This window comes from Buceros rhinoceros, unplaced genomic scaffold, assembly GCF_000710305.1.
Source record: "Buceros rhinoceros silvestris isolate BGI_N320 unplaced genomic scaffold, ASM71030v1 scaffold3347, whole genome shotgun sequence".
Taxonomy (NCBI): domain Eukaryota; kingdom Metazoa; phylum Chordata; class Aves; order Bucerotiformes; family Bucerotidae; genus Buceros; species Buceros rhinoceros.
In genome coordinates, this window is record NW_010422664.1 from 96788 (window position 1) to 110813 (window position 14026).

A 14026-nucleotide genomic window follows, 5' to 3' on the forward strand; every position below is an offset into this window, starting at 1 on the left:
TGTAATGTTATTTCTTAAAGTACCTCAATTTAATTAGTTTTAGTTGTTAAATTCTTAGATTATGTTATTACATGCATATATATATATACTTGTGTGGTACATACACATACTATAAATTACTATAAAGTTCACTCTCTAATAAGCTAGCGGGAATTTTTTAGGCATGGCAGCCTGAATGCTTTCCTGCGTTCAGTGTGTCCAGGACTGTTAAACTCAAAGATAGGGCTGCTGTTCTTGAGCTTCGCTTTGGTGTAAGCTGATAGTACGTATCAGCTGGGTGTTACTATATGCTTTCTTTTGATGTTTCCCTTATCATCCACTGCTGGACATTGGTGGAGACATACTAATAGGGTAAGATGGACCTTTCATGTGGAGGGTCCTTGTTATGATTTGTGTATTTTTGGCCTTGACTGAATTTATCTGTGGACCAGCATCTTTTGCTTCTATAATGTTGGATAGTACTGTATATTTCCTGTATTTTTAGGCTAGAATTTGAAAAGCCAGCCTTGATCCGACTGCTGCACTGAAAGCGAAGGTATTCCAGGTGCTTATTGTATAGACTGTAATAATTTCCAGGGATTTGCAATCAATTATTGCTTTGATTTACACTTGGGTTTTGGATGAACAGCTTCACCAATGAACACATTTTCCCCAGCAGACGTGATTTATATTGCTCATAATCTTCAGCGGGCAGGCTGCTTGTCCCATTTCCTCCTGACCCGAGGCAGCATGGATCAGCCTTGGGTTCATCTGTTGTGCCCTGTGCGGTGGCCAGATTACGTTCCTAGCACCAGAGGTGAAAGAACAGTTTGCCAGGGACCTTGTTTGTGTAGTATGGATTTATTTTATGCTCTTACCTTTAAAATGGGACACAGTTAATATGCATAAGGCATAGTTATTTTTTCAGTGTGCTAGGAGTCAGTGCTGGCAAATTTACATTTAACAAATAAACTACAATCATTTGATTACTGTTGTTCAAATTCAGTTTTAAAGAGGACTGATGTTTATTTTATGGAAGTAGCTCTCAGAGCTCTGAGGATCATGACAGTTTTTGGTTTCTTTTCTCTAAGGAATTTTGTTTTATGGAGGAGAAGTGTTTTAGAAATTATACTTGTAACAGAAATGAAATGCTTGCTACCTCCTAAGCTTTCTGAAGGAAAGATCGTATTCTTAAACTGATCCAAGGCTTAAACTTAGATGGATTTATTAAAATTCTCCCTAAGCAGTGTTTTTGAAGGCATTGAATATTGATGTTTATTGCTGTGCCTTAGAAAGGACATGGTTGTGAGTTGGTATTTCTTGAAATTTTACATATTTTTAATGACATAAAAGCACGATTCCTTTGGAAATTGATGGTATAAAAGTCAGTTATCTTCTGATTTATTGCCTGTATTAACCGGAGCTTGCCTGTATCTGCCTGCTCTTCTGAAATTCCTTGAGTGGGGAGAGCTGAACGCCAGCAGATGGAATTGGGTCAGCTAACACCTATTGCAGTTCATGGTAACGCCTGGAGTTCTAGGGTGTCACTGCTCGCATAGGCCTGGAGTCCTGTTTGTGTGGCCCTGCTGCAGGAGCAACAAAGGACTGAGGCAAACAGCTGGGACAAGGAACCACTTTGGCCACCCAGCTGCGTGTGTTCACAACCTTAATCAGTTACCAGCAAAATAATGGGCACAAGACTGGGTTAATGATAAAGGTTAAGAATGTAATTAATGTGGTTTTATTGAAAAAGGGACCTATTTTGGAAATTCTGGCTGCATTTTTTTGTGGTTTATGTATTAGGTAGACGAAGGTAACTATGAAGATGTAACGTTGTTGTGTTACTGTAATGTGCTAAAGTTGTAATATTGTGCTGCACTCCACTTCATACATCTTGAAATTCTTACTAAGAGATGAGGCTCTATTATGCCATTGAAGTATTTGCCGAAACATTCTTAACTGACTGACATCTCAAAGTAGGTGTCAGTAAAGAATCATCAAAGAAGTCCACAAGAAACTTATTTGGGGCATGTTAGTAATCTCTGAGGTTAGAAGCATCTGCTGCAAATGCATTAAAATTATTGCTGAGTGAGGCTGGGGGATACGTGGAGATTGGAGTAATAGTGAATAATGGTGAGAATGGAACAGCCAGAGCGCATCATCTGAGCTGCTTATCAAGATACACTTCAGGAAATAAACATGCAGAGGTGTACAACAAGGTGTACGAGACACACTTACAGAATTAGGGACCATTCTGACAAAAGCGGTGATTCTGAAAATATATCTGTAATGGACAGGTTGCTTCAAATGAACTCGCGTCGTAATGCTGTAGTAAAAAGGCTAATATGTGGCGTTTGATACCTCACAGTCAGGCTGTGTGTGAAATATATGTATGTGTACTTTTGTGTGTATGGGGAAGGTGGTACTGGTACTAGACTGTTAGAAACTTCCGTGTTTGGAACCGTTCATGAAATGGTGTTGAAGAATTGTGCTGTGGGTGACTTCTGTATAACAATTCCAGCACTATTTCTTTAATTGCCTTACAGCATTAAACTGCTCACTTGTTTAGAGAGATGTTTGATTGCATAATGTAATTAATAACTGATGGCACTGCTCTGTAAGAAATCAGCTTTTCTGAGGGCTCTTTAACACACAGAAGGAAGCATAGCAAAAAGCAGCGGCAAAGTGCCGGAAGCAGACATTTCCAAGCCAGTGAATCCCCCCGCGGTTTAGCGGTGGGCATGAATAGCCTTTTGGAGCATGCTGCCAAAGGAAGCAGCGCATACTCTACGCTTTCATGTTTTTTAGGCCAACAGCAGATAATATGCTGGAAAATAATATATCTGGATAAGATAATATGCTGGAAAATGTGTTTTAGTCAAATAAAGGTTACTGGAGTTGATACAGTCCTGCTGGATAAAACTGAAAGGATCTGGGATGTAATGGAAATGTAACTAGATGATTTAATGGTGCGTTCTTGCTTTATTTCTGTGAACCTGTAGGAAAAAAATTCTGCTCAATACTTCATGTGTTGCCACACATCTAGTGAATAAATTGCTCTTACTCATCTAGTTTATTTGTATATATAAACTTTCGGTCTGAAATAATATCAATGTCCATGGCTTACTATTCACAGCAAGGATTCTTTATTGCACTCTGCATGCTGGTTTTGATGGTAAAAGGACTGTTTAGTTTGATAGACAAGCAATTCTGTCAATTGAATCTTAACAAGTTTGAATTAGTATATTGCTTCTATAAACAGTACATGTTGAATATTGCGTGATTGGTATTTTTGCTTCTTTGGGCTTTGAGTGGATTTTAATGAACTCCGTTTTACCAAAGGCAGTGTACGGCTCAGCAAGTGCGCCTTAGCCTGCAGTAGTTGTCATGTGTTCAAACCCGGTTCCTCATAGTTCACATTGCTTTACTGTTACTGCATCGTGAATATGCATGAATGTGATGTTGTCACACTCGGAGTCTTTGCTATTAAAAGTCTTCTATGCTATTCCATGTAATTTTATTTAGATCCGTGAGTACTGTTTCATAATGCTTTGGGACTTAATCATTAATGATCATTTGGGAATTAATCTTTTTTTTTGTAAAAACATATCTCCTTGAATTTTCATGTTGAAGTGTGTATGTGAAACTCTTGTTTATTTTTTTAATATTGTTTGCTTTTTAGTGAAAGGTTTATGGTGAGGTTAAACAAGAATGGAGGCCCCAGGAATCCAGAGAAGATAGATCGAATGTGTGCGCTTTTCACAGTACGTGTCTCTTCCCTTTCCTCTTCCCTTACAGTAGTATGATGTAGATGTAGTTACCCTGGGCGGGGGGCGGGGAGGGGAGTGGTGTGGGGAAGCAATTCTTTCTTGCCAATATATTGAGTAGAACAGAAGCTGTTTCTAAGTTTTGTTATGGTTATAATTAAGTGTTAATGTAAGAAAGTGGATGCAGTTCTAAATTATTTTTATAGCTAAGCAAATATTCTGAAATATTTCCTTTTAAGTGTATTTGTTCCTGCTTATAGTTTGAAATTTTGAACATTTTCATTGCGTGTACTTTGTTCTTAGATGACGAGGCACAGGAAAAAGCTGTGTTGGCCAGAACATAAGCAAGGCACTTTTCTCAGACTCCAAGTTATAAAAATAACTACTGCAACACACTCGTGCACATAGAAAACCAGAAAATTCTCCAAACAGTTTTTTGTCATGGTCCATTCAGGAGTCCTTGTAGCAGCCGTAGGTAGATTGTGCAGCAATAGTCTCCCAGGTCAGCAGCACAGTGTGTGAAGGAACAGAAAGAGCAGGATGTGCTGCAGAGCAGCAGCCAAGTTGAGCCACAGAGGGTTGGTGGTAATAACACTATGACTTCCTAAAGTTTCTGCAGCAGGTCTGTGCAGCTAGCTACCCTGTCCTGACGCAAAGCAGATATGACCAACTGTACCGGCAGTCTGTAGTCATCTGTGCCAGGAAGACAGGATAAGTAGTATCTGTCTGTGGCTTCTGCCAGAGATACCTCAGTTGGGAGTGAAATAGCCGGCTAAGATATGCTTGCTTTTAATTCTTCAGACTTACCTCTCACGCAACTGCTTTCTCGTTGTATGGTTTTGGTTATGCCAAAATGGTAGTTTCAAAACACTCAGGCTTTAATATACATTCTGCACTGGTCTTGTGTTAAAAATTGCCTCAGAATCATGTGTTAGACCTTGATTTTATCTGTCACTACTTCTCAGAAAGATTATGGAAATCTAGAGGCACTGAAACTTAGCAGCTCATCACAGAATAACTGTAAGGAATTTCAGATCCCAAGTGTGATAAACACCTTCCATCGTGACTCACCTTTAGCTAGTGCTCATGCTAGAAGCTCTTTGACAGAAGTATTTTTACCTCCAGTGAAGAAAAAAGATGGCAGACAGCTCTGGTATAAGCTTTATTTCTGGCAGCAAAACCCGCCAAGGTCAGACAGGGCTGGACCTGGTTCCCAGCACCACTCCCTTTTCTTCTTTAAGACAATAGCTGAATTTCTCCTTGCAAGCACCAGAGCGTATCTGGCCAGATGTAAGGATACTCATTTCTGCCTCCACCTGGATATAAGAGGGGCAGGTCAGTCAAAAACTAGTACTGGCATTGACGTTAACATCAGTAGCAGTTCTGGTTTTGGTACCATCAGTGAAGTGCTACCAGCTGATCCAACATCAGCAGAGGTAACAGTGTCTTAGTATTGCCATTGGCACTAATGAACTCTGCTGGTGGGAAGGCAAAACCAAGTTATGTCTGTCTTCGAAGAGAAAGGTGGCCAGGGAGCAAGCTTCAGCACTGGTGTCTGGATCGTGCAGAAAGGTTGAATGTAAGATGAAGAACTGCTCTAAGGGCTATTGCCAAAAAGCAGCACAGGCTAGTTTGTGTCAAGTTTGGCACTTCCTGACCTCTGAGGTTCATCATTCTTAAAAAGATCTTCTCCATCTACACTGATGCCAGACTGCTTAGGTTCATGTACAGCTGTTCTGTTTCACACTGTTGTGAACAGTTTGAAACGGTTCTGTTCCAGTGCCCTGCAAACCAGTCTTCACATGCTTTCAAAAATACAAACCCAATAATGATGTGCTATGGGCAGGGGCGTAACATAGCCCCAGAAGAGACCTGCTGCGTGTTAGGAATGGGGCCAGCCGTGAGTATTGCAAAGGTGTGCCACTCTATAGCTCCCGCCCTGACCAGAGACCTCTCCCAGGCTACCTTTCTATTGAACCGTACAGAAATACAGTATCAGCTCTGGGAGCTCCTTAAACTTGCTGTCTTACCACTGTCCCTGGTAGTCTATGTTCTAGATAACAGGAATTATGATAATTGGGAAAACTATCTGTGCAAAAAACTGCACACTTCTGATAGAGTATTTTTCATCGGTATGTTCAAAGAACATTCAAAAACATGTAGTAATGGAGCACAAATAATAGCATTTTGAAAAAACATTTTACCTGCAATGTTTCTATCTTGCCATAATTTCTTAGTTATTAAATCATTCCAAAATGAGATAGTTCTATCATTTTCAGGTTTGTTCCCTTGTGAGACTTGACTTTATGTATTTATTTCCTCATCCTCCCCTACCACCCTGCAGTATCTTTCTAAAAGTCTCACTATCTTCCCCAGAGGCAAGAAGCCCTGTATATTAGATAATTCAAGGTAACCCTGTCTTTTCCCTTTATCTCTGTTGCTTCTAGGGGTTCAGCTGTCTCCTTGTGTAAGATATCAAAATTACTCAGGTTCCGGTTTTAGATGTGCTGTCATGTCATGCCAAAGGTGAAAAACTGCTTCCTCAGGATTAAAGCTCACTCAAGCAAACCTCAGCCTAGAAACATTCCTGAATCTGGATTAAAACGTTACTGCATGCTCTAAGCTTGCTGGTGTTGTTAAACACTTTGCTCTCTGTGACCTATGAGGTTGGCTACTGAGTTTGGTAAAGCTGTTTAAATAACTAATTAGTGGCAGTCATGTATCATTGATTCCACTCATTGGGGAATATTGGTGTTGGTGTTGTGTTTTGTTTTTTTTTAACATGCAACTAGACCTCTATAGAAACCAGCACTGTAGAGAATTAACCATTACTGTAGAGAAACTTTTTCCATACCCAGTATGGAGAGGAAAAAAAAAACTCAGGGATGATTTTCTAAAAAGCTGTTCAATTAGAATTATTGTCAAATCTTCTTGTTCATCAACCAGTATCATTTAAGAAGCTCAGAAGAATGTGGGAAATAAACCCCCTGTGGATGCAGTGCTCAGAACACCTTTCTCGAAATGGATTTATTTCTATTACATGCAAGCAAATAATAAACGTAGTTTGTCCTCTTCTGGGTCCTAAGTCATGTGCATGGCTTCTCTGCAAAGGAATTATCTGCAGGCTTCCCCACAGGGGCTGATGGTTTGGTCCATGGCATAGTAAGAATTTCTTGCCTTGTAAAAAGCCTCTCCTGTACAAAATGAAATACAAGGCCATCTGGGCCCACATTTTTTCTTTTGACTGTGACACAGAGTATTTTTTTGTGAAATTGTAAAGCAACTAAAGTGTGAACCCGTCAATATGTGCATGCACTACCGTTTTCTGGTGTTTTGACAGCTGCCCTTTGAAAAAACCGTTCTCTAAATTGCTGCTAATTAGAACTGGTAATCTGATAGCGTAATAAAATTCCTCCTGTCAAATCAGCAATATTTTCAAAAATTTATCACTCTCTAGAGTATTAAGTACTACCTCCAAGATTTTTTGCTTTTTGAAATGTATTGTCAGGCACTGCTGAGATTAAAACTATGTCAAATCCCTTGCGAGCATGGAACTTCAGTTTCTCCAAGACTGGATAAAGCCTACCATATGCTCCACTGGTATGTTAGGTGATGGAGAAAGCCTAGAAAGTATGTTCCCTTATTCGTGCAGCAGCAAAATAAGACTTGAAGAGAAAATGCTAGGGAAGATTTATATAGCTTGATTCTTTGGCTTCAGAGAGACGTGATCTGCTGGCTGGTAAGCATAGCAAACAGCGTGTTTGCAGCGCTCTGCGTGTGCTGCCCAGGCAAGTACAGTGCTCCTTTTCAACAGAGTAGGAAGGTACAGCCGTGAATTTATTACTTGCCTGCTGTAATTTAGCAATGTAACGCTGTCTGAAAGGGACTGAAACTTCTCCTTAGAATAAATTCTCTTTATGCCCGGTTCTCCGTTGCTCTGCCCAGATTTTGTTGTGCTGTATGTCACTATAATCTGAAGTTCAGGGGTTTTGTGCATTGCCATCATAATCACAGTTGTTGAGACTTGGTTTCTTAAGTCCCACGGGAAAGAAATTTGCTGTGGGACATGAAGGCAAGAAGCATTTGGCTAAACTGGCCCTTTTAAGTCTCTTGAGTCTTCTGCACACTTTTGCTTGTTCTGAGGAATTGCACCTATCTGCTCGTAAAATGGAGAGTAGTTCAAAATGCACTTGAAGTTTTATCTAAATTCTGACAGTCACGCTGCAGACTTTTTCTAGAGCCATCACGTGAGACTAAGACTGCACAATGAGAAGTCAAAATCCAAGAAAGGAAAACAGAAGCAAGGAACAGGATTTAGGGACAGGTCTGCGGCCTGCTGTCAGGGGATGGGGTGAAGGAAGCTGGAATGGGCTGCGGCTGATGTAACTCAGGGGATTAAATTTGCCACGTAAATTTACTAGGGGAGTTTAATACAGTCTGAAAATGCTTTTGAATTTTAAATGTTTGCCAGAATTTTGATACAGTGTCAGTGGTGTCAGAATCTTTAATTTCTTTTCCTTTTAAAGAACATTCCAAGCAAATACCACCCTTCTATACTTTATTTTTCTTGTCTGTAAATTAGAAATAATATTACTTTCTCTTAAAGATAGAGCTAAATGAATGTAGAGTAGTACTGTGTCGTCCTTATTACTGTTCGTGGGAGTTTTGTTGGAAGTGCAATATGTTCTTTTTTTAATGTCTTTATTTTTCCCAATCTTTCAGGATCTCAGCAGCAAGGACATGAAGAGAGATTTGTACATAGTTGCCCATGTAATTCGAATAGGTACAGTATGATTTAATGCTTGAAATATGTATAATTAACAATGCTTTTACAGTATTATTACATGTGTGTTTTAATTAACTGTCTAAACATTAGAATTACTCTGTATCACTTGAGGTGATGAATGAAGCTTGGGGAAAGACGCTGTAGGCAAGTCCAGATATTTAACCTTCATACAAGTAGTGCTGGACAAATTATTATGTGTAATGTTAAAAGTTGTCTTCGATTATCAAAGTGATTTTTCTGGTCTTGGCATATTTTACTCTATTAAAAAACTGCTTTAACAATAGCAAGTTAATCACTGAGCAGCTCCATGCCTCAGAATTCTCCTTTATGCACTCCCAGACCACCATGGTAAAGGACACAATGCATAATACATTCCCTTAAAGCAATTGTAGAAAATGAAAATTTGTGTAAGTACTGGACTGTAATGGGAGGATGCAGAGAGGTGAGTACAGGCTGTATTCTTGGCTCAGGCAGCATGATTTGTAGTCAGCCCAGCTGGGTGCACACACGTGTCATGGAGCTGCAAATCAAAGACGGCCAGACATGACGCTGTTCTCTTTGTCCTTGAGTGTTCCGTTAGCTAAACGAGGTGATGTGCCGTAATTACAGTAACCCAGTGGGTCATAGAATCATCTGGTTGGAAGAGAACTTTAAGATCAAGTCCAACCGTTCACCCTGCACTGCCAGGGTCAGGTAGGTTGAAATGGACCTCTGTGTTTGAAACGGTGTAAGAAGGAAACAGAGTCAGCAGTGGTGGTGGGTTAACCTTGGCTGGATGCCAGGTGCCCACCCAACTGCTCTATCACTCCCATCTTAAGCAGGTCAGGGTTGGGGTCAAGATAAAGACAGTTTAATAAAGCAAAAGCAAAGGCCATGCGCAAAAGCAAAGGCCATGCACAAAAGCAAAGGAAAACAAAAGATTTATTTTCTATTTCCCATCAGCAGGAGATGTCCAGCCACGCCTTGGGCAGTAGGGCAGTTGTATGCATAGCAGTTGCTCTGGAAGACAAACATTGTAATAACAAATACCCGCTTTCCCCTGTCCCTTCCTCTGAGCTTTTATTGCTGAGCAGATGCCACATGGTGTGCAATATCCCTTTGGTCAGTTTGGGTCAGCTGTCCTGACTACATCCTCTCCCAAGATCTTGCCCACCGCCAGCCCTCTGGGTGAGGTGGGGGGACCATTGGAGGGCCAGCCTTGATGCTGTCCTATCAGTGCTCAGCAGAAACCAAAACACGGGTGTGTTATCAACACCTTTTCTAGCTACCGGTACAAAGCACAGCACTGTGAGGGCTGCTGTGGGGAGAATTAACTCCATCTCAGCCAGACCCAAGTGGCAAGTGTGGGAGAGGCTGCAAGCTGTAGTGGAAACTTACTGTAGGTATGTGTGCTCAGAGGAGAAGTGGAACAGAATGGTCAGAATGGCTGTGTATGACTGTTTTAATTTCTGTTAATTTTAGGTCGCATGTTGCTAAATGATTCAAAAAAAGGGCCCCCTCATTTACACTATCGCCGCCCCTATGGCTGTGCAGTGTTGAGCATCATGGATGTACTTCAGTCAATCTCTGAAATAAAAGAAGAGAAGGATTTTGTTCTCAAAGTTTACACGTGAGTAACTTCTAGAAGGAAAAGAGTTGAGAAAAACACTTCATGTCGGGTGGTGAGATACTAAACATCAAGGTGCCATAAACTGCATTTCCTGCTTTATCTTTCCCAGAAGGTAAAGTAGGGCTTTCAGCACTGGGTTTTGTTCATTTATTGTTCCTGAAGCTTATAGAAACTAATGAATATTATCACAGATGTTTCAGGTATGTGGAACGCTTCAGAAGTTATTGAATATTGTCTAGATTTATGTGACATGCAAAGCCACACTTCTATTAATGTGATTTATCTAAAATCTGCCAAGCTTAAAAACAATGCAATATGCTGTATTTCACCTGATGAAGGGAATAGTTACTCATGCCCCATCTCCTATTCCGTATCAGTCACAGGCACCAACAAAAGAAATAGAAAACAACTGAAGTCAACAGTGTATGACCAAAAAAATTCAAAACACAATGATACTTTTTTGGACAAGAATCTGTCTTCAGTTATTCGTGATTTTGAACTACCAAATTCTTATTATGAAATGAGGTCTCACAGTCATGATACAGGCCACAGACAAACTGTCTGGAGACTGCAGGGAACACATAAATCCAGATAAATAGTGGGAAAATCTGCTCTGCAGACGGGCTGAGATACAGCTGACACTGCTTTGCGGTCTGTGGCCACTCTTCTGAGTAATAAGATAATTTGGAGGGGTCATAGAACTTTGTTACTCTTTGAGAAGCACATTCAGCAGCAGAACGTTTGATGTACAAATGAAAAACTGGTTTTCGCTGTTGACTGGAAGATTCTTGGATATCTCTTCGTACATTAGAAGTCTCTAAGTCCAAAGAAAAGTCTCTCAGCCAGCTCTTCCATTCTTCTTCTGCCAACAGGAAAACTGTAGCAAAATTGTCAAGTGTTAAAAAAAAAAAAGTCATCTTTCTTCTCTTTGTCAATAGAATCTGCATAATCTTGGCATTTTGTCACCATTCAGTTCATCTCAGTTTTTTGTTTTATAGTTTATGTTAACATTGGCCTTGTAGATACAGTGTTAATATACTGCAGCATTTTGAATTTTCAGAGTAATGGAACATTCTGAATACCAGATTTCTGGTTTTATGCCCTTTTACGGCATCTCAAGTTTGTTATTCACTGAAAAATAAAAGAGGAAGACCTTGTAAAATACTGGACTTCTCCATTTGTCAGTGAAAAATGCCTGCACACACAGCCGTAGCTCCCTTCCCAGAGGAGGAGTAAAGCCCGTAGCAGAATTCAACTCAGTAATTGGAGGCGTGTAATTTTTTTATCACTATTATCATTCAGTTGAGTTGTTTTAAGCCTTGTACATTGTTCTTTTATGTTACTGCTGTTTGGAGTGTTCTCTGTAAACCTCCAACAAAGATCTTCAGAAGGGCAAACGGATCTATCTAAAAGGCACCAGCTCATCCCTTTTGGAGCTTTAATAGCTTCTGGTCTTCTTCAACAGAAAGTTTTCATAGGTTTATTGCTTGCATCTTCTCTTCACACTTTCTTTTAGCTAACCTACCTTTTGTTGCTTTGTAGAATTGAAATGACAGATCGTTGTCCTTTGTAAGTTTAAAATTGTATATGAAGGCTTAAACAATGCTGAACTGATTGTCTTACCTGCTGCTCTCATCTTGATTGTTGTTAAAATGCCTCAGGCCAACCCCAAAACATCATAAAGATGAAATAAGGAGGGAGGCACATTTTTGTTTTTAAAGAAGCAGTAAAAAGCATTATTTTTGTAGCTGTCTGGCTAAAGCTAAAGCTTACAGCTGCCGCAGATGAGGCAGTCAGCAGGCAGCTGGAGAAGCCTTTTCACCAGGAGAAGCTGGAAGAAGTTTGAGAGACTGAAAACCTGACAAAGGCTGAATCAAATGCATGGTATTTAATGGAGACTCTTGCTGGATCCACAAGAGAGAATACTTACGGTGGGGAAAAAAAAAATCAATTTACTTCACCAGTCTTTCTCAGCTTGCCTCATCATTGTTAAAGATTTATGTCTAAAAAATACTTCTTTCTCACAATCCAGATTTTCCTGTTTGTTAATCCTGCAGTCATGTTATAATCTTACTAAGAGGATATAGTACCACAGCTCTAGTTATAAGCTCATTATGTAAAAGCATGAAGGTTTACTTTTATAATTCTTTTTAATAATATACATGTAAAAAATTTAAAAAGTGAGATGGAAACTAAATCCTCAATCCTTTTTTTTTTTTCTGAGATCACTTGATTTCATATTTTTAAATGAATTTTTGTCCTTAATGGAATTTTTTTCTCATTGAAAATTACTCTTTTTTTAGGAATGGGAAGATTGACACAACCTCATGATTTTCTCTTACATACTATTTTTTTCAGTTTTATTTTTTGTCCTATTTTCTCTCAGTCCTTTATGTTTCTCCCTTCCCCAGCACTAGGTCTTTAAATTCCTCCCTGTTAGTGTGGTGTATTGCCTGAATGCCTTTCCTTTTTGATGCTGAGTTGTTGCTGTTTGCCCAGCTGGACAAGAGTGTACGTTGCATTCCTGTCCCCATCTGTTTGACATCAGGGTCTGACGTATGGCAAACGTTTCACATGGTGAATTTACTGTAGAACCAGCCAACCCGAAAAGGTGATGGATGGCTCAGGAGAAAATTCTGATTTCAATGAGAAATATAATTTGTAACATATTTGGTATTTAGGCAAGCGCATTGTTAACACGGTGAAATGCATTGCAAGCAAGTGTTTTCAGGCCAGCATTTCAGACTTGGGAGGATACTCGTCTTTGTGTTCAGGAAATGTAAAGTGCAGCTTACATTGGTAGTTGGTACAAAACTAGCTCTGAGCTGTCTTTACAGATCGTTGATTTTGGGATAACTTTGTTCCAGGTTAATTTGCAGGCGTAAGTCATTGGAGGCTGAAATCTATTTTAACTTGCACTCCAGAGGCTGGTACAGCAACTAAAAAATTATCAGGAGTTAGAAATTTTCTGTAGTCTCAGCTGTGAGGGTGGAGGATGGTACAGAATTTGTCCCACAGGTTATCTCTCTGCTTTAAGGAAGATGTTAATTGCAGTAGGATAAGTGACTTCTAACGATTTGACAAGAGAAGTAAACAATGCAAAGCTAATTATAATTTTTTCCTGAGAAGCTGAGTATTGGTTAAAGTTCTGAGCTAGCAAAGAACACCCCAGTTACTGAAGGAGGTTTGTACTGCCCATTAATATCTTTAGTGCTGTTGTGGTTTGGTTTTGAGGAATGCAGATGTAATCAACTTGCCATACTGTTAAGTTCTGGAAGGTGACTTAACTGCTGACCTGTTTTGAGTCACTGTGTGGACATCTGACCTCTCCTCACAGAAAGGTTGTAGTTACGAAGGTGTGGAGTAGAGCAACTAAAATGTCTAATGGCATATAGTCATTTATTTATGAGAGATTGAGAGCTTCAGCTTGAAGAACAGAAAAGTGGTGGTGTGAAGGGATACGAGACTGAGACTTACAAAATCATGGTGGAGGGTAAACTGTTGTTCACAGAATAACCAGTACAAGGATTAGGGATGCTCACTGACATTGATATTGTCATTGTCATTGATATTGTCATTGATATGACAATGACATTGATAGGAAATGACATTTAAAAAGATGGAAGAAAGTACTTCTTTAGAAAGCAGGTGACAATCTCCTGGACTGTGCTGCAGTGGGGTGTTGTGAACACAGGCAGTATTAGCAGGTCCAAAGGAGATTAGACAAGGCTGCGAACAACAGGTCCGTAAGCAGAGGAACAGGAACAGTCAGGTATATACACTCTAACATCCCTAATCCAACAACCTCAGGGCAGGGTACATGAACCTGGCTGCTCCTGTACCCTGCCCAAGTAGTATCTCCTGTTGGCAGGGTGGGAAATTGTT

At 39.9% G+C, this 14026-nt stretch overlaps 1 protein-coding gene across 1 annotated transcript in view; it reads left to right on the forward strand.

Annotated features, from left to right (window-relative positions):
• DOCK3 (dedicator of cytokinesis 3) overlaps positions 1 to 14026 on the forward strand; it is a gene marked incomplete at its 5' end in the record, with an annotated part of 177954 nt that overhangs the window by 78963 nt on the left and 84965 nt on the right. Inside the window, 3 exons of the mRNA XM_010140114.1 lie at positions 3662 to 3743; positions 8469 to 8529; positions 9994 to 10141. Coding sequence (XP_010138416.1) covers positions 3662 to 3743; positions 8469 to 8529; positions 9994 to 10141 — 291 coding nt within the window. The remainder of the gene's footprint in view (positions 1 to 3661; positions 3744 to 8468; positions 8530 to 9993; positions 10142 to 14026) is intronic.